This window comes from Amblyomma mixtum, chromosome 2 (genome assembly GCF_055824585.1).
Source record: "Amblyomma mixtum isolate Tamu chromosome 2, ASM5582458v1, whole genome shotgun sequence".
Classification (NCBI taxonomy): Eukaryota; Metazoa; Arthropoda; class Arachnida; order Ixodida; family Ixodidae; genus Amblyomma; species Amblyomma mixtum.
The window spans coordinates 248,057,265-248,084,614 of NC_143013.1; the positions used below are offsets into that span (position 1 = coordinate 248,057,265).

The 27,350-nt window shown below is 48.0% G+C and overlaps 1 protein-coding gene across 1 annotated transcript in view; it reads left to right on the plus strand.

Moving 5' to 3' along the window:
• Positions 1-27,350, plus strand: part of LOC149363377 (uncharacterized) — a 44,744-nt gene that overhangs the window by 12,461 nt on the left and 4,933 nt on the right. Inside the window, exons 3-7 of the mRNA XM_089568500.1 lie at positions 5,067-5,873; positions 11,072-11,417; positions 11,538-11,634; positions 17,375-17,431; positions 17,892-18,654. Coding sequence (XP_089424626.1) covers positions 5,067-5,873; positions 11,072-11,417; positions 11,538-11,634; positions 17,375-17,431; positions 17,892-18,654 — 2,070 coding nt within the window. The remainder of the gene's footprint in view (positions 1-5,066; positions 5,874-11,071; positions 11,418-11,537; positions 11,635-17,374; positions 17,432-17,891; positions 18,655-27,350) is intronic.

Consider the following 27,350-nt stretch of genomic DNA (forward strand, 5'->3'; position numbering starts at 1 on the left):
GCTGACTCTTTCCTCCGAAAAGTGGCTTCCAGGACTAGATGACATATAATGGCGGCTGGCCCAGCGCGAGCGCTCCTTGCCGCGCCACTGCACACTTTATCGTCTTCTAGTGCGTGACAATATATTTGTTCCGCACCGATAAAAGGTGTGCAAGCAACTGCTGAAACGAAAGAAGCTCGACAAGCTGCACAGAAAAAGACTTTTTCGCCGCTCCTCTGCCACCGCTATAGGCTCTGCGTCACTATCGTGCACACATGATTCCGCACAGCTATCCTTCAGAACCACCACTGCACCCAAACAATGCGCGTCGTTTGCCAGGTCACGGGAAAAGAGGACGCCCCCGACCTGTGGTATTTTTGCATGAAGTCAAAGGCACCACAGCATAGGACGCGATCATGGCTTTTCCTTGCCGTACAAGAAAAACTGTAATAAATCTAAAATTGTTCGAAAGTCCAGTGAGTATGCGTCTTGCGCAGTTAAAATGCTTAATGAGTAGTACGAAGTGCGTCCTAATAATGCACTAAACATGGTTTCCATTCTTTACTTCACAAGTAACGCACTTGGGTGAAAGATAAACACATAAAAGAAGGCGCTGACAGTGTGATCAACTGAGTCTTACTGAGTCGACAACCCGCGAAACACATCAGATGACACTAACGTTGTAATAAGCTTATTCTGATCAACCAATAGAATTGCAGGAGAGCCGAAGATTGAATTTTGTGTCCTGATACTTTTAGTTTATTCATCTAAAGGCGTCACCACAGCTCGGGCAGATGCCGATCGTCTCCAAACGCCGCGGGGTGCTGCGATCCTGTTCGTCTCCCGAGAAAGCAGAAACATGACGCCTCCCGCTCCACTCTCCCACACGCGCGGCTATTGCGTTCAGCCGTTAAAGGCGAAGCTTCAGCGTCCTTCAAGTTTTGAAGCGAAAAGCTTCACTAGGCCACCCCTGGGCGCCGCCGCGGCGCGCCCTTCGTCCTCCTCGCCACCGATTTACCCCTCGCCTCGCCACGCGGTCTGCGCGGTCGTCCCAAGAGGAGAAGATTCTTTCGCAAGGTGTTGCGAGAACGCGTGAGCGGTGGCGGCGGCCATAAAAGAGGCCGCGCGCTACCTCGCGCGCCAGCTGCTTGCTACTACTACTCTGATCACCGGGCCATCTTTATGGCTATACAGAAAGTGCAAGACATTGTGTCCATTGAAGAAGAACAAATAAAGAGATTTTAATAGCCTTGTATAACGATTGTACAAGCTTTGTATGCCTAATACAACCCATTTTGGAAAAACTAGAAAGCTATACTCAATTTGTAACCTGCTCGCCGTGGTGTCTCAGTGGTTATGGGGCTCGGCTACTCACCCGAAAGGTGTGGGTTCGATCCCGGCCGCGGTGGTCGAATTTCTACGGAGGCGAAATTTTAGAGACCCGTGTACTGTGCGATGTCAGTGCACGTTAAAGAACCCCAGGTGGTCGAAATTTCCGAAGACTTTCACTACGGCGTCTCCCATAGCCTGAGTCGCTTTGGGACGTTAAACCCCATAAACCAACCAACCAAATTGTAACACTATGCATTTAATTTAAGCTAAACCATAAGCATCGCCACGAAGCTTTTCGCTTCAAGATATCCAGGCTTAACACTTTAGCCAAGCCTCAGCCCAACTTTTTTTCTTTTGCTTCTTGCGCGATTCGCTTGAGAGCTGTCTTTCTACGCCTCAGATAAAAGTTGGTTTCCATGCGGTAGAATGGCAGTAAAGAGTTAGCTTGCAACGCCTTAACCTGGCATAACTGGGGACCCCGATCCAGTCCCTTGCTGCCTTATTTGCATAGCACATTATCCGCGTTTCTGCTCCACCCCGTCTAGGCAGGAAACCCTGTAGCGCCCTGCTTGGGCTGCGCCTAAAAAAGCGCTCGGATGTAGATTAAAGTTAAGCACGCGCTGGACGAGCGCACTTGATACCACCACAGAGCACTTTGTTTCTATCCTCGATAAGTCTTTATTGCTGTTTTCGCTTCGCGCCGTGCCTAGAGTCCACCGGTCGGTCCTTTGAGCTTATCATTTCTTTGAGATTCCTTTCTAGATAAACAAGTTGACTGGAAATACAAACAGAGGTGCTGTTAGTGGAAGAACCCCTATCACATTCTCGAAATATTAAAAACGAATAATTATGCTGCACCATTCTGCTTTCTGGATCAATTCCAACAAGTGACTCAGAGATCTTTGCCTTCATCTTAGAAATAGAGGTTCATTTAGAATCGTGCTTTTTGAGCGGTTCTGACGATTCTATGCCAGAAGCTGCTATTGCACAGATGATCAGCAGTGCAGGATGAATAACTTATGATGTTGAACCTGAAACGTGAGCACTTCAGACATGGAGAAACAGCTCGCGTTGATTTGTACCTGAGGTTTTCTAGAATTCCATTTTAGTTTTGGAGGCCACGGAAAACCACCAAGTTTCAATGGAGCGATTACTAGCGATAAATCGTGATTTCACAGGATGGATTAAAATAGAAGCCGCAATCAATTATCCGGAGGAATAAGGCAGACTGAGTTTGGAGGAAGGCAATACTTTCGCGTCGTTAGTGATAATGGTCACCATGTTCCTCAACCAGCAGAAGCTTTTGCCTCCTCTGTCTTTCAGAGACGAAGAAACAAGAACACCCACGTCTACGGGGACCACTGCCTGACTACTACGTCTAGAAATATCAGAAAATAGGCAATCGCTCCACAAAAAATATTGTGTGCAGATTACGAACAGGATTGCTTTTACAGTGAACAAAACTATGTGCATTTCCTTTGAACATCTCGAGTCCCCAAGCTAACCCATCCAATCTTGCTAAAGCAGCCCGCATTTCCAAGAAAGCGCAGAACAAAAGCAATACGCTAAAGCCTTCGGGCAAAAACGACGTTATTGCCACCATGAAAAGGAAAAAAAGGTATATGAAAACATCTGATGAATAATAAATTTACGCTGTGAGAAACGCAACGAAACTGGAAACGCTTATGTCTAGAAATGACGAATGAAGACATCTGCTTTCACTGCAATTGCAATTTATCATAAGTTAAGTCACCCACGAAAGTGCGCGGGAATTTTAGGTCTCCGCTATTAATCGGGCTAAAACACTGCGCACAGGAAACCAAAAGGAAAATTACAAAAATAAGTAGGTAAAACATGAATAAAAGGGGGTCAGCAAGAGAAATCCAACTATGATAAAGTGAACAGCGAAATAATAGGCTCTAATGCGCAAAAGGAAATCACGGCCGAATGAGGTAGCGAAGCAAAATTCGAACTAGGTGCAGTATCCTTGTGTGGGCATTGTTTTAGACTCTTCATATTTAAAATAAGAAGTAAATAATTTTTTATTTTTATAATCGATGGGGAGATTGCGGTTAGAAGTCCCATAACTACAGCGCAACGAACGGGACAAGAAGAAGGACACAGGCAGAGACACAACACAGCGCTGTGTTGTGTCTCTGCCTGTGTCCTTCTTCTTGTCCCGTTCGTTGCGCTGTAGTCATGGAATATCAGAACCAAATCGCCCAGCAACTTGCCTGGTTAAAAGTCTTTTGAGAAAAGCAACTTGACTGAAGATGACAACTTCCCTACAATACAAGGAGCATCAAAAGAGAAAATTAATAAAAAAAATTATCCAAGAAAAATTATCAAAACACCACATCTACTCAACGCAAAATGTTCTCTATGGGAAATATAATAAAGCGCCTTGACATGAAATATTCACACAGTAACACAGAAAAAAAAATCACAGTCTTTGTTTAACATTTAAGCAATGACCCATCAATTTTTCGTGTAGAGTTCGCTCTAATGTTTTCGGCAATCAATGCCTCATTTATTGTATTTAGAAGTGTTCACAGTGTACATGTTATTTTTTGTCCAGAATAATTTGAGGAGTGACCCTTCCCCTGTTCCATGTAACGAGTGGCGTATGAATACGTGTTTTTACGAGTCTTCACTTACAATAATAAGCCACTTATGTTCCACCTGCCACCTAGATCACGAGAGGTTGGGAGGTCATCACAAGCTGCAGATTATATATGAACACACACACACACGCACGCATGCATCAGCGCGCACGCACACACGCACGCACACGCGCGCACACACACACACAATCCTGCGCGGGTTGCCCACAACCCCCTGGAAAAATGATTAGCCTGCCGCAAAACGCGCTTTAGACAAACAAGTACACAACGCCTAAATGCGGAGAATGGCCAGTATAAGTGCCAACACGCAGAGATCAATATAAGTGCCACCGCACTATAGTGGCAACAAGCAAATTTAGCTGTAAAGGGTTCAGATACGTAAATAACCATATCAAACTGAAAACTTTCAGCCACACCACTACCAATGGAACGCTTCGACGAGGATTTAACGATAATTATCCTCCTTCCTCTAAATTGCTCGGCCGTCAAGGTTAGTGCGCGGTACTCCCTTACACAGCAGAGTGCGTATAGCCTCTTAACATGCGGCGGTGACGTCCGTTTGAGGAGGCGTACGGAATAACAAAATCACAGAAATTCCTATCACCTTTTTTTTTTATTTCACCTGAACTTTCCTGGAGCCGCTCACGTGCGCACACTGCGAAGGGCCACTTTTCTGTATAAAAGGGCCCGAGAACTGAGCTCAGTCAGCAGTCGGCTCAACAGCAGCTCAAAGTCACCATGGTAAGCAACTGAAGACTTATATTGCTTCGATAACACTGCCCTATATTTACGTATAAAGCTACACCTCGATGAGTACAGCCTGTAAAATGTTATGATTATCCAGAGCACTCACTGACTTATATCGTATGGTGTCGGTATCAGTTGGCTGAAGTGCAAGCTGAGAGCATGATGTCTTTCAATAACGGTACCGAGCAGATGCCAGAAGAAATGAGGCGCCTCTAATTTGCGCAGGTCCAGGGCTACATAGTTCTGGAGGGGCCACAGTTAGTGTAATACTTTAAACCTTTATAACCTGTAAATACTGTAAACCTTATATATGCAACATCATTAAAGCATGACTACCACATGCAGATGCAAATTTTTGGAGTGAAAGAAGAGATTAGCAACGAGTATATCGTAACAATATTGTTTTGCAGATTCGTGCTTGCGTTCTCTTGGCTCTTGCCACCAGCGCTCTCGCTGGCTACACCGGCTACGGCCTTGGCTACGGTGGCCTCGGCTACACCGGTCTTGGCTACGGCCTGGGCCACGGCGGTTATGGCTACGGCCTTGGCTACACTGGCTTCGCTCCATCTGTGGCCACCGTTGCCCACGCCCCAGCTGTCGCCACTGTGGCTCATGCTGCCCCAGCTGTCGCCACCGTCGCCCACGCTGCCCCGGCTGTCGCTAGCTACGCCGTCGCCCCAGCTGTGACTCGCGTTGCCGCCTACCACGCCGCTCCAGCTGTCGCTACCTACGCTGCTGCCCCAGTTGTTGCCGCTGCTCCAGCCGTGACCAGGGTTGCCACCACCTACGCCGCTGCCCCAGCTGTCGCCACCTACGCCGCTGCCCCAGCTGTTGCCACCGTCGCTCACGCTGCTCCAGTCGCCACCTACGCCGCTGCCCCAGCTGTCGCCACCGTCGCTCACGCTGCTCCAGTCGCCACCTACGCAGCTGCCCCAGTCGCCACCTACGCTGCTGCTCCAGCTGTTGCTACCACCACCGTCCACCACGCCCCAGCTGTGGCCACCGTTGCCCACGCTGCCCCAGCTGTCGCTGCCTACCACGCCGCCCCTGTCTACGGCTACGGTGTTGGCGGTCTTGGCTACGGTGCCGGCCACTACGGCTTCGGCCACGGTCTCCTCGGCTACGGCCTGAACTACGGGTATGGCCTCGGCTCTCCATTCCACTACGGCGCTCTTCTCCGCAAGAGGAAGTGTAAGCATATTCTTGTTTATTACGCTGCGTGTTGAAAACTTATGCTCAATATGGCTCAAAGTCGCTATTGTATAGAGTGTATATTGTACAGCGTGTTCTCCCGCTTTACTGAGCTTTGTATCAATAGAAAAGTTTAGGATTTGCAGCCTAATTGCTCTGTCCCCTAAACCTTAAACGCCTCCTTAGCCGAGAACTTACCTGGGTCTCTGGGTGTCTCATGTAGGTGCAGTTGGACAAAACGCCCATATTTTTCCTACAGGTTGAGGTTGAGTGTTCCCTAAATTTGTTTGTTGCATGGGTTGCTGATTTTCGTTATTCCTAATAGTTCGTGATTTTTTTCTCTCTTTTTCAGAGGTTTTCTAACTACCACTCGTTGGAATAACGCAAGAAGTCATGGCTGCCCATCTCTCTCATTCGTGGACATCGCGCCCATCACAGAGGGAGAAATAAAACTTTTTCACACAAAAGTGCACTCCTTTAAACAAAGTTTTTTCACTCGTAGTGCGCTTGTATTCAGATAGTTATTTTTCCACAATTTCTTTTTTTCATACCCCTCCCTCCTGGTACTCATTCTGCGCTTGGCAACCCGACCTCTATGCCACATTAATGGTGGAAAAGTTTTCTACATTGTAAATTGGCTTCTTTCTATTGACGTTTTCGCTTGTTTCGATTATAGAACAGTCATGCCCTCTAGCAGCTACCTCTGTTAGGATGCTGTTGGAGAAAAACGCACAATATATACCAGACCTCAGTCATCGTCGTTGTCCGAGGCTATTGTCTTGTGAGCAGCTCTAGTGGCGCACCGACAGGTTCAATTTCGAAAGCACTACTTCACAAGCAATCCTGAAAATGCTCTGCCTGGTTGAGGCCTCTCAGAATCTGTAGGAATAAAATGACTATTGCTGCGACAGGATTTTGATTTAGCAGAGGCGCGAATAAATCAGCTTTGTCACGGCACAAGAGAACTTCTCTATCGTCACAGACGATGATGCGTTTTGGTAAACTTCCACACTCTCGTGCTGTGTATTGCTGTTCGTCGTCTTCATCAACTTTATCCATGTGTAAAAGTAACGAAAGGAGTGTAAACGTATATATCTTGCTATTTGGGTCACTGGACAAGTGACAGAGATTTGCGCTCATTGCGTTTGCGTTGACAACGTTTTGGCAGAATCACGACACTAGCGGTAGGCCGTTGCAGTGCTACGGTGTCATTGCCGTTGGCTTTGCCAATGTTGTAGACTCCGCTGAATTTGAGAAAATGAAAGCCGCAGAACTGGCTCGCATGGTCAGCGGACACCCCAGTCGCGCTTTCAGGGACGTGGTGCTGGTGTCAAGCTTAAAATAACTGATTTCGCACAATATTTTGTGCTTAGAAATGCTAAACCGCTGGAATTTTTTTGCTCTCTGATACGTATCAACAATGCAGGTTGTAGTTCTTTTATGCTATAGCAGTCCAAGATTAGAAACGAATGGCAGTCATCGCCTTATGTGTTTTCAACAATCACGCCTAGAGTCAGCAGCGATGACGGCCTTTTTCCTATTGTATTTTTTCTGTGCAGACTTTTGATGTTACTCAGCATCGCGATGCAATCGCGCTGGGCTTGGCCTAAACATTACCTGTGCGCACCTGAGAGCTACTCGTCAAGAATGGAGTGTGGGGAAAACACATGAGTTAAATTCAGCCCTATCTTGGCGGCAGCAGCAGATTCCTACTTTTGGAGTCGAAATTCTAGAGGCCCGTGTACTGTGCGATGTCAGTGCACGTTAAACAACCCCAGGTGGTCGAAATTTCTGGAGCCCTTCACTACGGCGTCTCTCATAGCCTGAGTCGCTCTACAGTAAATTACAGTAAAATTTTTACAGTAAAAAAATACTGTAAATAAACCGACGCCTCTAAAACCTACAATTGGCAGAACCGTTACTCTAAATAAATATGAAGCAAACTTACTACTCATACGCTTTATTATAGGCAAGGTGAAACGAAGCGAAAAGCAGGTGCCCTGTTTATGGCCAGTAAACGCACTAAAAAGGCAACAACAACGATGAATTCCGTTGGAAGCTAGTGGTCCTGCTTCAAAGTGCACCGCAATGTTTGTCGCCGTAAATTTTTTCCGCAGCACGAAACGGTCCTCGGAAAACGGTCAACGTTCCCCGAGCGGTGGCGTCGCGATAATGGTAAAGTGTTCTACTCTGAAAGGCGAAATTTAGATGCACACTAAGTTTTTTTTTCTTTTACTTCTTGTGCAATTCGTTTGCTAGTTGTATTAATTTTGCGCTGCAGAGGAAAGGTGGCTTCTAGATGATAGAATGGCAGCGAAGGGGTACTCTGCTTGCATCGCCTCAACCCGGCGTACCTGGAGACCCCGATTCATTCTCTTGCTGCTCAGGCCGCCGCGGTGGCTCAGCGGTTATGGCACTCGGCTGCTGACCCGAAAGACGCTGGTTCGATCCCGGCCGCGGCGGTCGAATTTCTTTGGAGGCGAAATTCTAGAGGCCCGTGTACTTTCCGATGTTAGTGCACGTTAAAGAACCCCAGGTGGTCGAAATTTCCGGATCCTTTCACTACGGCGTCTCTCATAGCATGAGTCACTTTGGGACCTTAAACCCCATAAACCAACCAACCATCTTGCTGCTCAGCCTTGCTTGCAAAGCACACCGTCCTCCGTGTCTGATGCACCCCGTCTAGGCGGGGGACCTTGTAGTGCCCTGTTTGAGCTCCGTCTAAAAACATGGTCGGACGAAGAAGAAGAAATTGAAGCACGCACCCGGCGTGTGTACTTGATGCCACGGCACGCAGTTTGGTTCCAGCTTCCATAGGTATCTGACATTTTCGCTTTGCGCCCGAGCCTAGCGTCCACCATTCCTTTAGGCGTATCATTTCTTCGTGGTTCCTTTCTAAATAAACCAGCAGATTGGAAATATTAATAAATGTGCTGCTAGTGTGAAGACAACCATCACATTCTCAAAATAGTGAAAATGAATAATCATGCTGTACCATTCTTCCTGGAGGGTCAATTCTATCTAGTTACTTGTGGAACAGCAGCAACATTTTGTGAATAAAGCTCCATTTATAGTCATGCTTTTTGACTGGTTGTAGCGATGGACGCTGCTGTAGCACAGATGATGAACAGAGTGGACGACCTCGACTGTCAACAGATGATTTAAAGTTTGCTGTCATTAAGAAATCCGTGAGAGGCGTCCAGCAGAAACTGAGAACTCTTATGAATACATTCAATTTTCAATGTTTTATTGTTAAAACTGAAACATATTAGACTCGAAACCAAATACAGCATGCTGCACTCTGGATTTCCCGAGACTTTAAACCTCAAAAGCAACAGCTCGACTTGATTTCTGGCGGAGGTTTGTGGGATATATTTTACTTTTCGGTGCCATGGAAAATCGCCAAGTTTCAATAGCACTGTTAACTGCGTTAAATTGTGGTTTCACAGGATGGGTCATCATTGATGGCGCAATAAATTATCCAGAGGAAGAAGTTGGGCCGATTTTTTGATCAAGGTAGCCGTTTCGAGCCGTTAGTGAAGATAATTATTGCCGTGTTCTTCAAACAACAGAAGGTTTTGCCAGCTTTGTCCCTCAGTGACTACAAACAGTAACATCCGCGTCTGCTGCGAACGCTACCTGAGACCTACGTTTAAAATTATCCTCAAAAATTGTAATTGTTCAATGAACAAATATATTGCACACTAGCAATCTGCTTGCCGTCACACGAGCTATATTACCCTTCCCTCACCTATCCTTTCCTCGAACATCTGGTATAAAATAGCTAGACCATGGAATATTTGAATATATGGAATATACAAAAACAAGATGACTGCCACCATGAAAATGAAAAAGCTATTCCATAGCATGTGGCAATAATAAATCTATCCGATGGAAAAAAAATAGCTGATGCTTTAGCATTGCTAAGCACAAAAGTTTGTGCGAAAGCAGTTTTTTGGCCGTGGACACCACCGCCATGTACCTGAAAGTACGATTGAGGTGTTCACTGACCCAGGGAGCCAGTTATGCGCGTCTTAAACTTGCTTATCGTCAGAGCCAATTTACTCTAATTTACGCCCGCGGCCTACGCTCCAGCGTCATATTTCCGCAGCAGTGTTGTCACCACCAACGCTTGTTCTTCTATAGTGCCGTGTTTTTTTCCGAAGCGTTGTCCACGCAAACACATTAAGCGTTCTCTCTTTCACTACCGGCACATAGCTCAAAGCGCGATTATTATTTTAATAATGGTATTAATTGATGAAGAAGATGATGTGCAATGCAACACGCGAAACTGTGTTGCAGTTTAGCACGAAGTGTGTCTGGCTGCGACGACAGCCTAGTGCTCTCTTGCAGTGGCCAGCAAAGCTCCTCTGTCTACTCCGACGCGGGCTCGAATCCCAGTCATAGATATTTGTTTGATTTATTGTTTATTTCTTTCACTTGGAACAAAACTACAAACACCGCAAGCTCTTGCTCAGTGTATACCCACAAAATAGTGCTTTTGCAATAAAATGCTGCGAAACTGGAAACGCAGGAGAATGGAGCTGCGATCGCCGAGGTGAGCGGACGCGTTCACATCGGCTCTGTCTTCTACAGATGTTTTCGCAGCGATTTCAACAGCATTTTACCGCCAATATTTCACCAACGGATCCGTGAAGTCGAGAGGCATCGACGGATACCCAGTTTTGAGGTGGGCCACCATTCTTCTCAGAGATATTGAATTATCTACATTCCGACCACGCCGTAGCTTCGCTGGGCCTAGGCGCGTTCGCCAGACGCTAGGCCTAGCGGCCGCAACAGCTGCGCGCCGCCGACGAACGCGGCGCCAAGTGTACGGACTGTTTTGAACGAAGCGGCAGAAGCCGACGAACGTCGCTCAAAAATGAACGTCCAAGTGATGGGGGAAGACATTTCCGCCGAAGAAATTACCGAAGAAGCCGGATGGAAGACCGCCGGAGAGCGGCGTTCGAAAACCCGAGACCGCGGTACGAATTCGACGCACGACATCGAGGCAAGAACGAACGCGCATGGCACCAGCCAGCAAGGTACGAAACCCAAGAATGTCAAAGGAAAGGTTATTAAAGCGGGACGCATGCCCAGACTACCGAAGGAGGAAATCAAAATCGTGGTTCGACCACAAGGCGGTCTCGACATCGTTAAGGTCGGCGCCCCGACGGTCACCGCCGCAATCTTCGCAGCCGCTGGCATAACGGGAGACGAAGGTGCAGAAGACACGGTCTGTCCCAACTCACACCAGAACATCGTCGTCGTCAGCACAGCGAAACGAACGAACGCGGACCGCTATGCCAAAATACGGCAAATTGACATCCAAGGAAAATCACATGCAGTCAACGCGTATGAAACGGCACCCGATAATACAACCAAGGGAGTGATTCATGGCATCCCCATTGCGCACGGACCCCAGGCACTGGACGAGAACATCGTAAACCCGAGAAACCCACTTGCACTGGCGGCCAAACGCATAGGCACTACGACCACGGTCGTTATTGCCTTTGACGGACTCAAGGTGCCCAACGTCGTCAGGTACGGCGCAACACTCGTCCGTTGCACGTTGTATCGCAAGCAAATTGACATCTGTTACAAGTGCGGACGCCTCGGCCACCGCATGGACGTTTGCCCAAATCCCGCCAACCGCATATGCAGGGGATGCGGAGACCGCGACCCCGACAAGGGACACCAGTGCTCGCCCAAGTGTAACCTGTGCGGCGGCGCTCACATGACGGCCGACAAGGGCTGCAAGGCAAGGTACAAGACTCCGTACGTGATTCGCAGGCGACGATGGGAACGCCAAAACGCAAATGCCCAACTAACGCAGCAAGACTTCCCGCCCATCCAGCCGCCCAGATTGAGATCAACGTCGAGTTCGCGTGACGGATCCCGCTCCCGCAGCCGGCAAAGGGACAGCCGCGATCAGAAAACATCGAGATCCAGGACACCAACTCCCGGAGACAAGGTGAGCTGGGCGGATACTGTCCGGGGCACCGCGCGGGAGGGGGTCGTAACAGCGCCTGTAGTCCCAGGGCAAAATCAGCAAAATCACAAAGCCGATAATGGCATTTTAGAGGCGCTCAGGAAAGAGAACGCAGAAATACGAAAAGAGAACGCGGTAATGCGCGAACTAGTGCAAAAGCTCATGCTGGAGGTGCAAGAACTCAGACGCGAGCACGCCGTGGTGGAACAAAACAAACAAATCGCACAACAGCAGGCGCCAACGAGCGTTCCGGACGCGAACGCGCCCGCCCCGAAGAAACGCGCGCTACAACAACAGCACGAGGGTGGTTTCGAGACCCAGGTTCCAGCCGAAATTACAGACATCAAGACAATGCTGTGCACAATGCAAAGTACCATTGAGACCCTTCACGCAACAGTCCTCGGGCTAGCAAACAGGACCACTAACCTCGAGGGAAACATGCAGATAATAATGAATCACTCCGTATTCACGCAACACGGACACGTGCCGGCTAGCTGTGATGTGGGACCGAGTCACCATCAAGGGCAGGCGGACAACTCGCTTCAGCATCAACATGGCCAATGACAACCAAGGGATAGTAATATGGCAGTGGAACTGCCGTGGCTTCGCCGGCAAAAAGGCGGTTCTACAGCAACACATCCGGCACGCAACACGTAAACCGGACGTAATATTACTCCAAGAAACACTCACCAATGCGGCTACTTTGACTGGCTACAAAACGCATGACAGCAAAATCAAGGGGAGGGGTGTATGCACGCTCGTTAGGAAGCGTCTCACATTCGTTGAACACGAACTAAGTGGCGTCCAGATGGAACACGCTTTCATCGAACTGATACCCACCAAGCAGAGGAAACAAAGTATATTCATATTGAACGTTTACAGCAGCCCGTCAAAACACCGCCAACGCTTCCGTGCGCTGTTTCAGAAGACGCTGAAGATTGCCGGGTCCCGGACGTTGATTGCAGGGGGCGATTTCAACGCGGCAGACACAGCATGGGGTTACGGATACAGCACGACCAAGGGAAGACAACTCGGACAAGATGCGCATGAACTCGACTTCATGTTACTTACGGACCCGGCGCACCCGACAAGAATCGGTAACTCTACTACCAGAGACACGACCCCGGACCTTACGTTCGCCCGAAATACCGGGACGACGGCCACCACGTGGAAAAACACGTCGACCGACCTTGGGAGCGACCACATGATCGTCGAAATATGCGTCCAGACGCCAGACAAGGCGCAGGGCAGTAAGCGAAAGTTCCAATGGACCGACTGGGAAGACTTCAGAAAGAAACGAGACCAAAAAGAATCTGCAGGTGATACAATCACGGACATCGAAGCCTGGACCCGCTCGCTGGTTGCAGACGCCAAAGCGTCAACCAAGACCGTCGAAACTGAGGTTGAAACTGACAAGATGGACAGCCGCCTGGCGCATCTCATCGAGGCGAAGAATTCGATCCTGGCCAGGTGGAAGGGCCAGAGACTCAATCGGAGACTTAGAAAGAAAATAGCTGAGATCAACCGCAACATCGAGGAGCACTGCCGAACGCTCAACCGCCAGCAATGGGACGAGTTATGCAATGCAGTCGATGGAGAACTGCACAACGGGAAATCGTGGAACCTGCTCAGGTATCTGTTGGACGAAACGAAGACCAAATCCCACCAGAGTGACTGCCTCGCACGTCTATTACACAGGGAGCTCGAGAAGTACGGTGAAGATGCAGTGACCGACCAGTTACTAGCCAAGTACTTGCCGCACACGTCGACTGCACAACACGGCCCTTATGATGGGGATCCGAATGTAGAATTGGATAAGGACTTTAGTGCAGAAGAGATCAGGACGGCGCTGCACAACCTACACAGCAGATCGGCGCCAGGCCCTGATGGTGTGTCGAATCGCGCCCTGAAGAATCTTGACGACAAATCCGTGGAACAGTTAACGGCATTTATCAATGACTGCTGGCAGCGCGGCACCCTCCCGCAACAATGGAAAACTGCGAAAATGATACTAATCCCGAAACCCGGAAAAGCACCGAGCCTCGAAAACCTTCGCCCCATATCGCTGACGTCCTGCGTCGGCAAGACCATGGAGCACGCATTGCTTAACCGCTGGCAAGCCCACTTAGAGCACAAAGGGGCATACCCACCATCCATCATAGGATTTCGCCCACAATTGTCCACGCAGGACGCAATGATACAACTGAAGCACCACGTTCTTGATGGCAAGACGAGAGGCACCAAAGCAATTCTCGGCCTCGACCTTGAAAGCGCGTTCGATAGAATCGCGCACTCGGCGATCTTACACCAGATATCGCGGCATAACCTTGGTGTACGCACGTACAACTACGTTAAAGATTTCTTGACAGACCGGCGAGCTGTTTTAGTAGCAGGGGACCTCCAGCTAGAAGAGCAAACGCTGGGGAGCACCGGCACCCCGCAGGGCTCTGTCATCTCGCCCACGCTCTTCAACCTGGTCATGATCGGCCTAGCAGAAAAGCTACAAGAACTGAAAGACGTCCGGCACACAATATACGCCGACGATATAACCTTTTGGGTGCACAAAGGCAGCGACGGCCACATCGAAACGGCACTGCAACTAGCAATCGAGACAATAGAGGAATACATAGAGGGTACGGGTTTACGATGTTCGCCGAAAAAGTCAGAACTCCTACTCTACCGCCCCACGCAGAGGGGCAGACCACCCGGGAGTGGTCGGAATGCGGCAACGACAAAGCGCGAGTACGAAGAGATCAGACTACGTACGAGAAACGGAGCAACCATCCCGATAGTACACACAATTAGGGTCCTCGGCATGATAATCGAGGCCAACGGCGTCAACGGCGAAACGATCACTAAATTAAAGCACAAGACAGCTAACGCCATGCGAATCCTCAAGAGGGTCACTAGCAGAAGAAACGGAATGAGGGAGGAGAGTCTCACACGACTCATACACTCTTTCGTCATTAGCCATATTGCGTACGTTGCGGCATTCCACAACTGGTACAAGGGAGAAGAAGCCAAGATCAATGTCCTCATTCGCAGGGTGTACAAGATAGCACTGGGTCTACCCGAGTCCACCAGCACGCATCGCTTGCTCCAGCTCGGACTTCACAACACGCTTAGCGAAATCGCCGAGGCGCAGCGCACTTCACAACTGGAAAGATTAACCGGGAACGACTGCAGGCCGCCAGATCATGGAAAGTCTCGGCATCCGTTACCACGTACAACAAGGCCAGAAAGTCGCCATTCCAAACGCGATCAGACAAACGCTAAGAGTCGACCCGATTCCACGAACGTCACCCCGGAACACAACCGGGGAAGAAGAGTGGCCAGGGCCAGAGCTCTCCTGCACAGCCACGGAGACGATACGGGGACAAGGTTCGTTGACGCCGCGGAATACGCAGAACGTTCGCGATTCGCGGTTGCGGTCGTCGATTCGTGCGGCAAAACGCGCATAACGTCAAGTGTAGCGTGCGAACGCGCAGAAGAGGCGGAGGAAGCGGCGGTGGCACTCGCCCTCACGGATCCGACGTGCACCGTGGTTCTCTGCGACTCGCGTCAGACGGTTAGAAACTTCGCCAAAGGATGGATCTCACAGAGAGCGGCCCAAGTCCTGAGGAACCGGCAAGTCCAGCAGGAGGTAGAATTCCAAACCAGAATTCAATGGTTCCCGGCGCACATGGGAGAAGTATCGAGGACGTATCGCAACCGCAACGAGACGGCACACGCCAAGGCGCGCGAGCTCGCGAACCGCGCCGGCGACCGTCGTCCGTGGAATAGCACCAAAGACTGCTTGACCAGCTACAACGAAATTACCAAGGCCCTCTGCCTGGCCCGCCGAACCTTCCCTCCGCCCAGCGACAAGCTGGACAGGGCGCACGCGGTGATCCTCAGACAACTGCAGACGCTCACGTACCCCACCCCGGAACTATACCACAGGCTTTACCCCGGTACATACCCGACAAATATATGCAAGGTCTGCCACACCAATGTAGCCACTTTAACTCACATGCTCTGGGACTGTAACAAAAACCTTCACGGTGCTAATTCCGGAACCCTCCCGCCGCGGTTGGCCGCTGCCTTCCGCAGCCCCAGCCTCGGGGACCAACTCTGGGCCGTCCAGCAGGCCCGCGAGGCGACGGCGAGGCAGCGCCTCGACGTCCCCACGTGGGAGACCTAAGGCCCCGTCGGCGAAAGCTCTGCAGGACTATGAATAAAGTTGTTACCAACCAACTGGAAACGCATGTCTGGAACAATTATGAATGATATCCTTTGCATTTCAACTGAAATTAAAGTTTTGTTACGTCATTCACTCAAGTCCGCGGCAGCTTCTGACCTGCACTGCTAATCGGGTATAGGCAGACAGCAGGAACATAGAAAAAGTAAGCAATTAAATCAATTACGGAGAGAAGTAAAACCATTTTATTGACCCATTCAGTTTATTGGGGTGCTGTCCAAAGTTCGGGAGTCCAAAGGCGATTGCTACTGCCGAATTGTGCAAATGAACAACAAGCACATCCTTGGAAGAGACAAAATGTATACCGACTCCCGCGCACAGGGGCTTAGCAGGAAACAAAAAATAAAAGTTGTCCAAGAAAATTACCTATTATGACGGCACTGAAGCCCAAAATTAAGCGCAGAAATGTGCAATGAAAATGACAGTGGATTTGTCTAGTCGGGCCAAACTAGAATTAGGTGCGCTAGCGACGTGTAGACATTCTTTTGCATTATTTATCCGCCCGCTTCCACTTGGTTTACGTAACCTTGTGACGTGATCAGAACTTGCCATGTTCATACACGCCAGGAATGAACACAAACCCGGGCAGGTTGCGCACTATCTGGTGGGTAGATGGGCAGCCTGCCGCTAAAGCAGACCTCACTGAACGGCTAAGTACGGCTAATGGACACTATAAGCACTAACGCATAACGCATAACGTGGCAGCGGGTCTTTCGCCCGATAATAGTACTTCATACACCGCTTGGACACAAGGACCTCATCATCGTTCACTGCTCGATTTCATTCGATCAGCGAACCTTTCCTCATTTGTTTAGGCATCCACATTAATCATTATATGCCGTTTTATGGCCTGAGGCAATCAACATCGCAATAAAAAAAAATAAGCACTAAAGCTCTAAAATCAATATTACTGCCAGCGCCCTTCTGACCGAAAGCAAATATCTTAACGGTAAGCGTTTAAATACGTAATATAAGTAAACTAACAGAACGCTGTCAGAGGCACCAATACAAATGGAGCCATTCGACGAGGATTTAAGAAATGACATCCTCCTTCCTCTAAATTCTTTAGTCGTCAAGGTTAATGCGCGGCCTCCTTACACAACAGAGTGTGGATGGAATCTTATCATGCTGCCGCGAAGACCGTTCGCGGAGACGTATGGAATGATAAAATCACAGAAATTCCTACAGTATTTTTTTTTATTTTCAAGTGAAGTAACCTGGAGCTGCTCACGTGTGCACAATGCGAAGGGGCACTTTTTTGTATAAAAGGGCCCGGGAAGTGACCACAGTCAGCAGTCGGCTCAACAGCAGCTCAAAGTCACCATGGTAAGCAACTGAAGCCTTGTATTGCTTTCGAACATAAATAGGACTGGATTCTGACAGTCCATTATTCCAGAAACTTCAGCGCTTGTTTAACATGGCCTTCAACTTATATCTACACCTAAGTCCCCGTCACTCACTGCAAAAGCCTGTAATATCTTCTCCTTAAACCGAGTTCTCTCTAAATTCCTTTCTACGGCTTTGCCTGCAAGAAATACTTAGTTGCAAGTTCATAAAATTATGGCTTTAACTGACGATATCGAATAGATGTCAGAAGAAAACAAACGCCTCTAATGTGCGCTGGTACAGGGCTATGTAGTTCTGGAGGTGCTATAAGTAACAGGTAATTCTGTACCATTTAAATATGCAACATCTTTCAAAACCTAACAACCGCATAGAGCCCAACATCTTTGGAGTTAATGAGGTAGTTACAAAGGATTAAATGCGAACAACTTTTTTTTTGCAGATTCGTGCTTGCGTTCTCTTGGCTCTTGCCACAAGCGCTTTCGCTGGCTACACCGGCTACGGCCTTGGCTACGGCGGCCTCGGCTACGGCCTTGGCTACGGTGGCCTCGGCTACACCGGTCTTGGCTACGGCCTGGGCTACGGCGGTTATGGCCACGGCATTGGCTACACTGGCTTCGCTCCATCTGTGGCCACCGTCGCCCACGCCCCAGCCGTCGCCACTTACCACGCTGCCCCAGCTGTGACCACCGTCGCCCACGCTGCCCCAGCCGTCGCTAGCTACGCCGTAGCCCCAGCTGTGACTCGCGTTGCCGCCTACCACGCCGCCCCAGCTGTCGCCACCTACGCTGCTGCTCCAGTTGTTGCCGCTGCTCCAGCCGTCACCAAGGTTGCCACTACCTACGCCGCTGCCCCAGCCGTCGCCACCTACGCTGCTGCCCCAGCTGTTGCCACCGTCGCTCACGCTGCTCCAGTCGCCACCTACGCCGCTGCCCCAGTCGCCACCTACGCTGCCGCCCCAGCTGTTGCCACCACCACCGTCCACCACGCCCCAGCTGTGGCCACCGTTGCCCACGCTGCCCCAGCTGTCGCTGCCTACCACGCCGCCCCAGTCTACGGCTACGGTGTTGGTACTCTCGGCTACGGTGCCGGCAACTACGGCTTCGGCCACGGTCTCCTCGGCTACGGCCTGAACTACGGCTATGGCCTCGGCTCTCCATTCCACTACGGCGCTCTTCTCCGCAAGAAGAAGTGTGAGCATATTCGTATTTATTACGCAGCTTTTTCAACGTTCATTCACGAAATGCGTCAAACTCTTCAGCATATCAGAAAGAGTGTTCTTCCGCATGACAATGTTTTAAATGAATAGAAGAGTGCCGTACTTCAATCCGATTTGCTGTGTCCGCTCAGGGTTAAGCGCCTCGTAACTGAAGACAATATATGGGTCTATTAGGGTCTTTACATATATACAGAAGGCGAAAATGCCGACATTTCAACTTAAGCTAGCGGTTGAGGGCTCCCCAAATTTCTATGTAAGTGCTAGCGATGCTTGTTATCGTAATATTTTTTTTTGCTTGGTTTTCAGAGGTTTTCCAGCTACAACTCGTTGGATTAAAGCAAGCAGAAGTCACGGCTGCCCGTCCGATTCAATCGTGGGCATCGTGCCCATCGCTTATGGCGAAATAAAACTTGTTCATACAACAGCACACTCCTTGGTGCAAAGTATTGTATCTATTATTGCACTTGCATCCACATGATTATTTTTCCTTTATTCGTTTTTCACACACATCCTTCTTGGGCCTCTTCGTGCAGTTTGCGAAAGCATCATTTTTCTGTGCCGTCTTAGCGCACGATAAATTTCTTAGGTAGGTAATTGTATTCTTTGTCTCGAAATATTGCCTCTCCGGGTAGCGAGGTTGCTTTCTTCGTCAAGGGAATTATTATCTTGGTGCCTACCATTGCATAACCTACATTCGTCCCTCGGGGACGTTGCTCTGTTGTTTTTACGTTTTCGAAAATTACGCCCGATAGCCACAAGTCTGGATGTAGAACACAGTCAGAAATACGTTGCGAAAATGCAAAACAATCACAAAAAGGGTGTTTTAACGTTGTAGAACAGAGTAAACGTCCCAAAACAAGAGATGCGAAGGCACCCCTTTTTTGAAAGGCGTGAAACCAAGGGTCCTTGAGGGTACAAAGGTCACCCTCAAAGTCATCATCTCATTACATACAGCTTACGGGACTGTCCTCCGAGCTTACCCGAGCTTCCTCCCATTGGCAGTTGCTTCCGCGCCGCGCCTTTCAGCTAACACTGGCTTACCCGAGTTACTCCGAGGCTTCATACAAGTTGTCTGTTGCGACCCTATTAAACAGTCCTTTGTCACTAAAGTAAAATGTATAGTGAACTGAAATAAAAAGAAATACGAGTACCCCCGTAACTTCTTTGTTATTATTTTATTTTTCACGAGAGGAACCGGGTTGTAATGGACTGACATTCATGGTAGCTTTGGCTTAAGTGAGAGAGAAACGACTCAAGGAGGATTCTGATGAATGCTACGTCTCGAAGAGCTCCCTGGCGGCCTTCTTTGTGAGGAGATTGTGAGCAAGAATTGTGAGCGCACCACTCTATTCCGTATCTATAAAACAGGAATGAAAAAACGAGGTATTAGGATCATTCTTGCTAGATAACTTCTAACCGCGTAAAGTGCTTCAGTCACAAAAAAGGCACCATGAGGACAAGTACCGCTTTCGTCGACAAGATGGTAATCTTCGTGCGGGTGGCCTGAATGGGAGGCGTTTGTGCAAAACGCAGAGAAGGTCGGCGTAGTGTGTCCACAGGAGCCGTCCTTTCTCGGAGAAAGGCGGAAATTTTTGTAATCTTATCCAGTTCCTCTGATAACAGAGCTGGTATTCTTGGTACGCTGTAAATAGTTCCTAAAAAAATGTCATTTTATGGATTTTACAGGTTGAATCCGCTCAGGAATACTATTTCTTTATTTCATAAGCGGCCAAAAATATCACCCGTCACATGCTGGATGATAAATCTTGTCTTCCGTATACCTGAACCGTCTCTGCACTTCCTGCCCGATTCAACTGTTCTCAGCTGCCAGGCTAGATTTTAAAAAGCAGACAGGCAATCGATGGGCCAATCCAACGGGGATGCGTAACATTAGATATTAATTCCTTTTTTATGACACCATGCATCAGACACATTTCTTTACGTCGACCTTTACTGCAGACTTAGAATTCTTTATATTTATTTACTCTTCATTCCCTTGCACATTTGTTCTTCTATTCCATATCTGAACCCTGTGCCAATCGACACAGCGTTTCGCAGATCGCTCGCACGCAACCACTTTAACGGAAGAGTAGGAACAGGCGTGGGCTTGCTGCTGTGCTATCTCCGCTCCCCTCCTCCGTCATACTTCTGATCCTTCGCCTTCCGAGGTTGGCACCCCCAGGGCTGTTGCCGTGGCAACCAAACCCCGCTTGAGCATTCCTCCGGCATTATGAGAATATCCTCCGTCCATGTTAGCCCCCATCTGGGCTCTTCCCGCAACAGACATCCTCTGGCCTCTCTCTCTCTATCCTCTCCCCTACAAGAAAGAAGGGAATTTAGCTCTGGCCACTTTGCTATTTATCAGCTGTTAAAGGTGGTTCTTGGAGGAATCAGAGAACTGGGGACGCCAGGCTGTTCCCCTGCAGGTTCGAACGCAGTCGCATTAAAAATATGTTACTTTTTTGGAGATAAATGTTACAAAGAGTTTTCAGAGGGCCACGTGACTGCGTTTGAGACAATGACCCTTGTCCAAAAAGAAATTGACGGAGGACGACGAGGAGGAGGAAGAGCAGGCAAGGCAGAGTGGTTAACCGGAACAATACGAATACAAGAGTAGCAGATAATTGAAGTCCCTACGAAAAGTCAGCGCGCGGTAATGTCCTAGCCTATCATGCAGGATAAAAGTTCGCAAGAAGCAGAGCAGTGCCTTACTAATTACTAATTACAAATTACTAATTAGCAACCATCAAACCGAAGCCCTACGGCTATAATGGTAAGTATACGGCATTAACAAAACATTCGCAGATGAAAAAAAAATTCATCCTGGTTAGTGCATAGATCTTGAGACCTCAATCTTTGTGGGCAAGTGGCTCTTCCCAGGATGCATAATAAGTGCGCTAATGAACAACGAGCTTGCAAAAACACTGGTTACTCTGCAAACAGCGGAGATAGATGAAAAACGTAGGCGCAAAGCAGTGGACCAGCTCTTTGAACGGTCATAACCAAAAAATAACTAAAATTTAAAATTCGAAAGCCCATAAATTTATTGGATATGAGCTGATGTAGTCGATGATAAATCTTGGGCACATAACATCGCATTTGAAACTCACAAAAATCGCACACAGTCGAATTGGTTAACTGCTACATGGTTTGATGAACACTCCCACGAGTCCGTATTTTTTTTGTCGCGTTCTTTGTTTACCGCAGGTAGCACGGCTCCTCGTCAAGATTTCCTGGTACGCGAGACGCGACCAGGGAGCAGACTTAGGATGATGATAAAGACCGGCTGCTTTTACAGTGTTAAAAATTTTGTTTTCGTTGACAGCTAGTCTCGAATGCTTAGTTTCAATTTTATACTGATCGCTCTCCAGATTGCCCCGACGGCCTTCGATCGCGCCTGCTGCTATCGTCGCCGCTCGAGTTGTTTTCCGTTCGTGGGTACAACTTCGGCATGTAAACAGCTTTCTGCCGAAGCCTTCTCATGCATGCATGCGTGTCGTCCCCAACACGGGACAATTTGTCCTTATAGGATATTGGCACGTATGAGCCCGGAACACAGTATTATTTTAATTGACTGCATCAAAATATTGGTTCGAAGAAAAGCGCGATTTATAGCGAGAGAATGCCGACACAAGCAGGTACCGATCTACAGCACAATGGACAAGGCACCATTATCATTTCAGCATCCAAGCTGCGGTGCTCAAAAGTAAGAGGCAATGAGAAGTAAAGCAGTTTCTAAACGAAATATTAATGGGGCAACTGCTTGAGAAACTGAGGTGCCTACGGGTGCTTTCAATATAAGAAACCACACGCTCGATGCCTAATCCGTGCTTGCTCCACAAGATATTACAAAAGCAGCACATCCCCTCTGCCCCTAGTGGTGGTCTCAAAACACCCTTGTCAAATAGAAAAGACTGACATCTCAAAAGTACCAGCATTTTCAGGTGTTTACTGCAGATAGATGACACCTGTAATACCAATATAATAGAGTGCAAAACCAAAGAACAACAGAAACCTAAGCAGCTATTTGTTTACGGATGTCAGTCTTTGCTTCATGCGCTGTAATTCTAAAGAATTAATAGACTAGAAATTTCTGCATTTGCAACATTTGGTTGAACAGTTGTAAAGTGAGCGCCTGTGGCTGGAGCGTGGTGGCACACGCGTTTTAGTGAATATGATCCGCCAATCGCTTTGGGCTAGCCTCTGATGAAACATTTAGGGCAGCAATCGCGAATGTTAGCGATCACTGTTCCGTTGCACGACCGCAAGCTTACAATAACCACGGGCATCTCGGCTATCGAAACTGTATGAAAAAGGTTCCTTAGAAATGACGGCAGCAAATGAAGGCTTTACAAATGAAAAATACCGCGAAACCTCTAAAGCTTGTGCAGAGATCAATATGCCTTGGTACACAGGGCAAGTGGCAATTCCACTTTACTCGCTCGTAATGGTACGCTCAAATTTTACCCCAGCAGTGTTGTTAGAAGCTGTTTTTTAAAAGCAGCCTCTCTTCGCGGTCTCTGAAGTTTCTTCATTTAATAGTAGCACCTCGCACGAGTGCAAAAAGATCTCCAGCCACGTGTGATATAAGAACGCAGCTCAGGAGACAAGAAAACTGGCAAGCGTCTCAACACAACGCGTGATCGAACTTGATTGGAGACGTCCTCGCCGCGAAAGACAGCGCGGCGACCTTGCCAAGGAAGCGCAGCCGAGAAAAGTGGTTCATTGCCATTCCAATGCGGCCACACACGTCACCTTGTGCCTGCTCCACGGAGCAGCTGCTTTTTACTACGTGGTGTTTTCGCATTCTGCCCGGCTGCGGCCAGTCTCTTTCCTATTCTAAGGCATCTTCTGTTTCTCCCCCGCTGGGGCACTATCGGCGTCGACGATGCATACCGATTCGCAGACAGTCCAGCTGCCCTGCCTCAGGTCTCGGCGCTGTTTTCACAGTGGCGCGATGTCTACGAGGCAGGCTGTTTGAAGTCGCAAGGACACAACGGTATCCGGATGGCTCAACGCAGCAGTGTCTTCGAAAGCGGTCCTTTCGTCATCCTCATTTGTCTCCCGGTCTCTGATGATGTCATCGATGGAAGAATACTGCACATCGCATAGCACATCTAAGTCACGCTGAACTGCCACTTCACTGAATGAAGGACGGACGGAGTCACACAACTTAAGTGCAGTACCGAGAGCGATGCAAACGTTCGTACTACATTTTATTAACAGGCACACGTCGTTCACACTTTACATGATTGCACGGCAACTCTTTCTCTACACGTTTCTAATAAATGTACTCTTCACCACAAACGATTCGTTTGGGCCAGCGTTAATTCGTCTACGTTCTTACGATTCACGTGAGCGGTCGCAGATGATATTCTCCTAAAGCATAATTTGCCTTCTTAATTCGTCTGAACGCATTTTACTTGCGAGTAGCGCCATTGCAGCAAAGATTCAGTAGCCTTCAGTGGACGTCAATCAATCTGCATCCTTCCATTTTCAAAAACTCCATCATGACCCGTTGTTACCCCTTGTAATCCATTAGGTACATACACACACTGAACAAAAATCCGTAAGTAACCAGCAAAAAAAAAGAGAGTGTTTATTGTAGACGGAATGCTGCTCCACAAACATTTAAAATTTTAAGGATGTATATCGGTAATGAAGGCGTTATGTCAGCGTTTTCGTTACGTTCGGTACAGTTCCCTTACTTTAAGAATGTGTATTGAGAAAACGAAAAAACACCGCCAACGCATTTCCTAGCAGCAGGAAGCTTTCCGACACGTGCAGCTAATAATGATGAGAAGCGTCCGCAATCGGCGCTAAAGTGGTTTGGTACTTTGTGCTTCGCTAGCATAAATACAAGTTTCTTGACGGCGCATATAGCGTGTTAGGGCAAGTTCAATACCATGTTAAAGTTCGTCTAAGGTAGGACCGGTTTCCTTACCCTTACAGGTTATGTAGCTTTTCTACGACCGATTAGGAGACGTCATCGGGCAAGCAATATGGCGGACAAATATGTCCATGAAAATACTGTACAAGAAACCGCAGTGACAGCCTACAAGAAAATAGCACCCAGGGAAAAGCTCATGACGGTATTGTGTCGTGTGCTCTTCTCTGGGTGCCGTTTTCCTGTTGGCTGTAACAATCTTTTCGCTATGCAGCAACTTCCTAAAGAATCGATTCTTCTACAGTGCAGCACCTGTTCACTTTGCAATTCCGTATCTAGAAGCGGGGCCTACCTCTACGAAAACTTGCATCCCTGACGTCAAAACAACACGGCGGATATGGGATGCACTCATGAGTTCACTATATTAACACTATGGGTCCGTTCCTGGGTCTTTACCGCAAACGTCTCTGCTACGTATTAAACAGAAGACAGAAAAAAGGTACAACCAGGGTCTGTCGTATGCCTTTGTGTGTTGTGTTTTCTAAGTAGTCCATATGTTTGCGAAAACTCATGGCTTCACATTGAAATAATTACTCTCCTTAGCGAACAGTGAGTGACCACCAATACAGCAGGGGCGGATAGCCAAATTATCTAGGAGGTGAGGACACGGAACAATTCCGCATTAGACAAGTTCGACTTTCGAACTTCCTTTTCTACTACCGGCCTCTCCGTAGCGAGTTCTTCAAAAAAGATATCTTAAACTGAAATTGAATCTGAAAAGCCATACTTTGAATATTAGCCTTAAACATGTTAAAAATAAAGAAGAGCCAGCGCTGTTCCTTGACCGTAAACGTTTAGCTCGGAAAGTGGTGAGGGCACCCGGGCCCCAGTAGTCTTTCTTACGAGACCAGAACTATTATCGCATGTGCCACAATCCGTGTGATCTTACTACCAGAGCGTCGAAATGATAGATGAGATTAGCGACGCCGTGCTGTACAATTCGCATTGTTGCGAACAAGTTCAAACCATAGCAGTGCATGCCAAACGAAGCAGTAGGGTATTTATCTGTCAATTAGCAAACGTCGGGAGCATTGTACGTGCAGCAAATGGGAATCCGGTATGCGATCTTACAGAGAACCAGGTTCAGAGATTAAAAACCAAGCGCTTTATTATCGATATTTTAGAGGTTTTAGGTTTTTTTTCTGGCTGCCTGCATGCTTTGATCACTCAAGGAAACACTGACGTAAAAAAGTAAAGACAGGAGCAGGCGCGGGCCTGTCTCTCCTTTGCAGCATCCCTGTTTGCTAATTACTTGGGTCAATATAGGCTTTCTGTTTCGAGTCATCAACTGGGCCGCCGGACTGTGTTAATTCCGTTCGTTTTCCACTTATTTCTGAACTTGACCTACGGTGCTTTCTTTTCGGCAATAATGGGGCTCTATGGCCAGAAGTAGCTCCTGCGCCAGAAATACCAATATCAGCATCAACATAATTTCTACTAGAAACTCTAACTCCTCACACGTAAGTGGCAGTTGCGTCAATAGAGTCAATTTAATCGAAAGCCATGCGTCGAGGCCGCCTCAGCGGCGTTTTAAACTTGCACAGCGATATACATTTTTCTCAGGCTGAAGGCGGCTATAATTGTTTTCCTTCAAATATGTTAAATGGACAGCCGTAATGTTCGTAGAGTTAATCTCGCAACACTAAAATTTCGAGTTTTTCGCACGAATACTGTGTTTACGCTTCAGATACTGAAAGCAAGATCGCAAGAATACCAGCACAAGCCGAACTGCGATATGTTTCTTCGGCCAATTAGGATAGCAGGTCCTTGCTTGTATCTGAGTACTCGCCGTGGAAAGCAAAAAGTGGGCATGCACACAGTCGACTCTGACAACCGGAGGCTTAGCCAACTTTCCCTGACATGAATGCAGCAACCTCTTGCAAGCAACCTTAGGTGCGTGCGTTGTTTATTATTTTGTTCTCATTCCTGGTTTGGTTTCTGCTAAATTTTATGCTATGCATACATTACAAAACGTTTTGAACGGAGAAAAATACTTCTGTATTCAACTGAAGGCTGCACTCCCCGAAGCTTAAACCCGGGTAAGTCAGTAAGTATTCTTTGCGCGTGTACCCCGCAAACAAGAGAGTACGTAGCGTGCATGTCTGTGCGTTTCCGGGTACACCACGTCATTGTTTGCGCTGTTGATGCAGAATGAGTACATTCTTCTTGTTTTCATGTAGCCTCGATGAAAAGGAAGGAGGGAGACATTACACGTGTAAAGGTTTTCTGGTGAACAAAAGCTGGCCTCAAACAAGTACGCAAAAGCATCAAGCTAAGTATATTGAGAGTTTTGGAAATCAACCGCAAGTCAGGATATATTTGGTGAGGGTGTAATGATTTTTGAAGTCAGTGTTATGTTTTCATTATACATTTTTTTTTGGGGGGGGGGATGGCGATTCCCAAACAGTTAAATTTGAAATAAAGGTATACAACTTTTGAATAAGGCTGAACTCAAGGCAGGCGCGGATTTTAAAACAGAGAAGGCAATAAAACATACAAGGGTACAGAGACGTTCTTTTACGGTGCAGTCTATTACCATTTCTGTAATGCTGAAATTTGTGATGAAAACCATTACACAGGCACATAGAAAACGCAAATTTAAAGCGAAAGAACCACGTATTCATTTCGTTTACCATGAATATACACGTATTTTGCACTGCATAAGACGTCTGTGGTATATGCGGAAGTGCATATGTACCTGTTCTGTTCTTCACCTGTGACAGCCGGCCATTAAC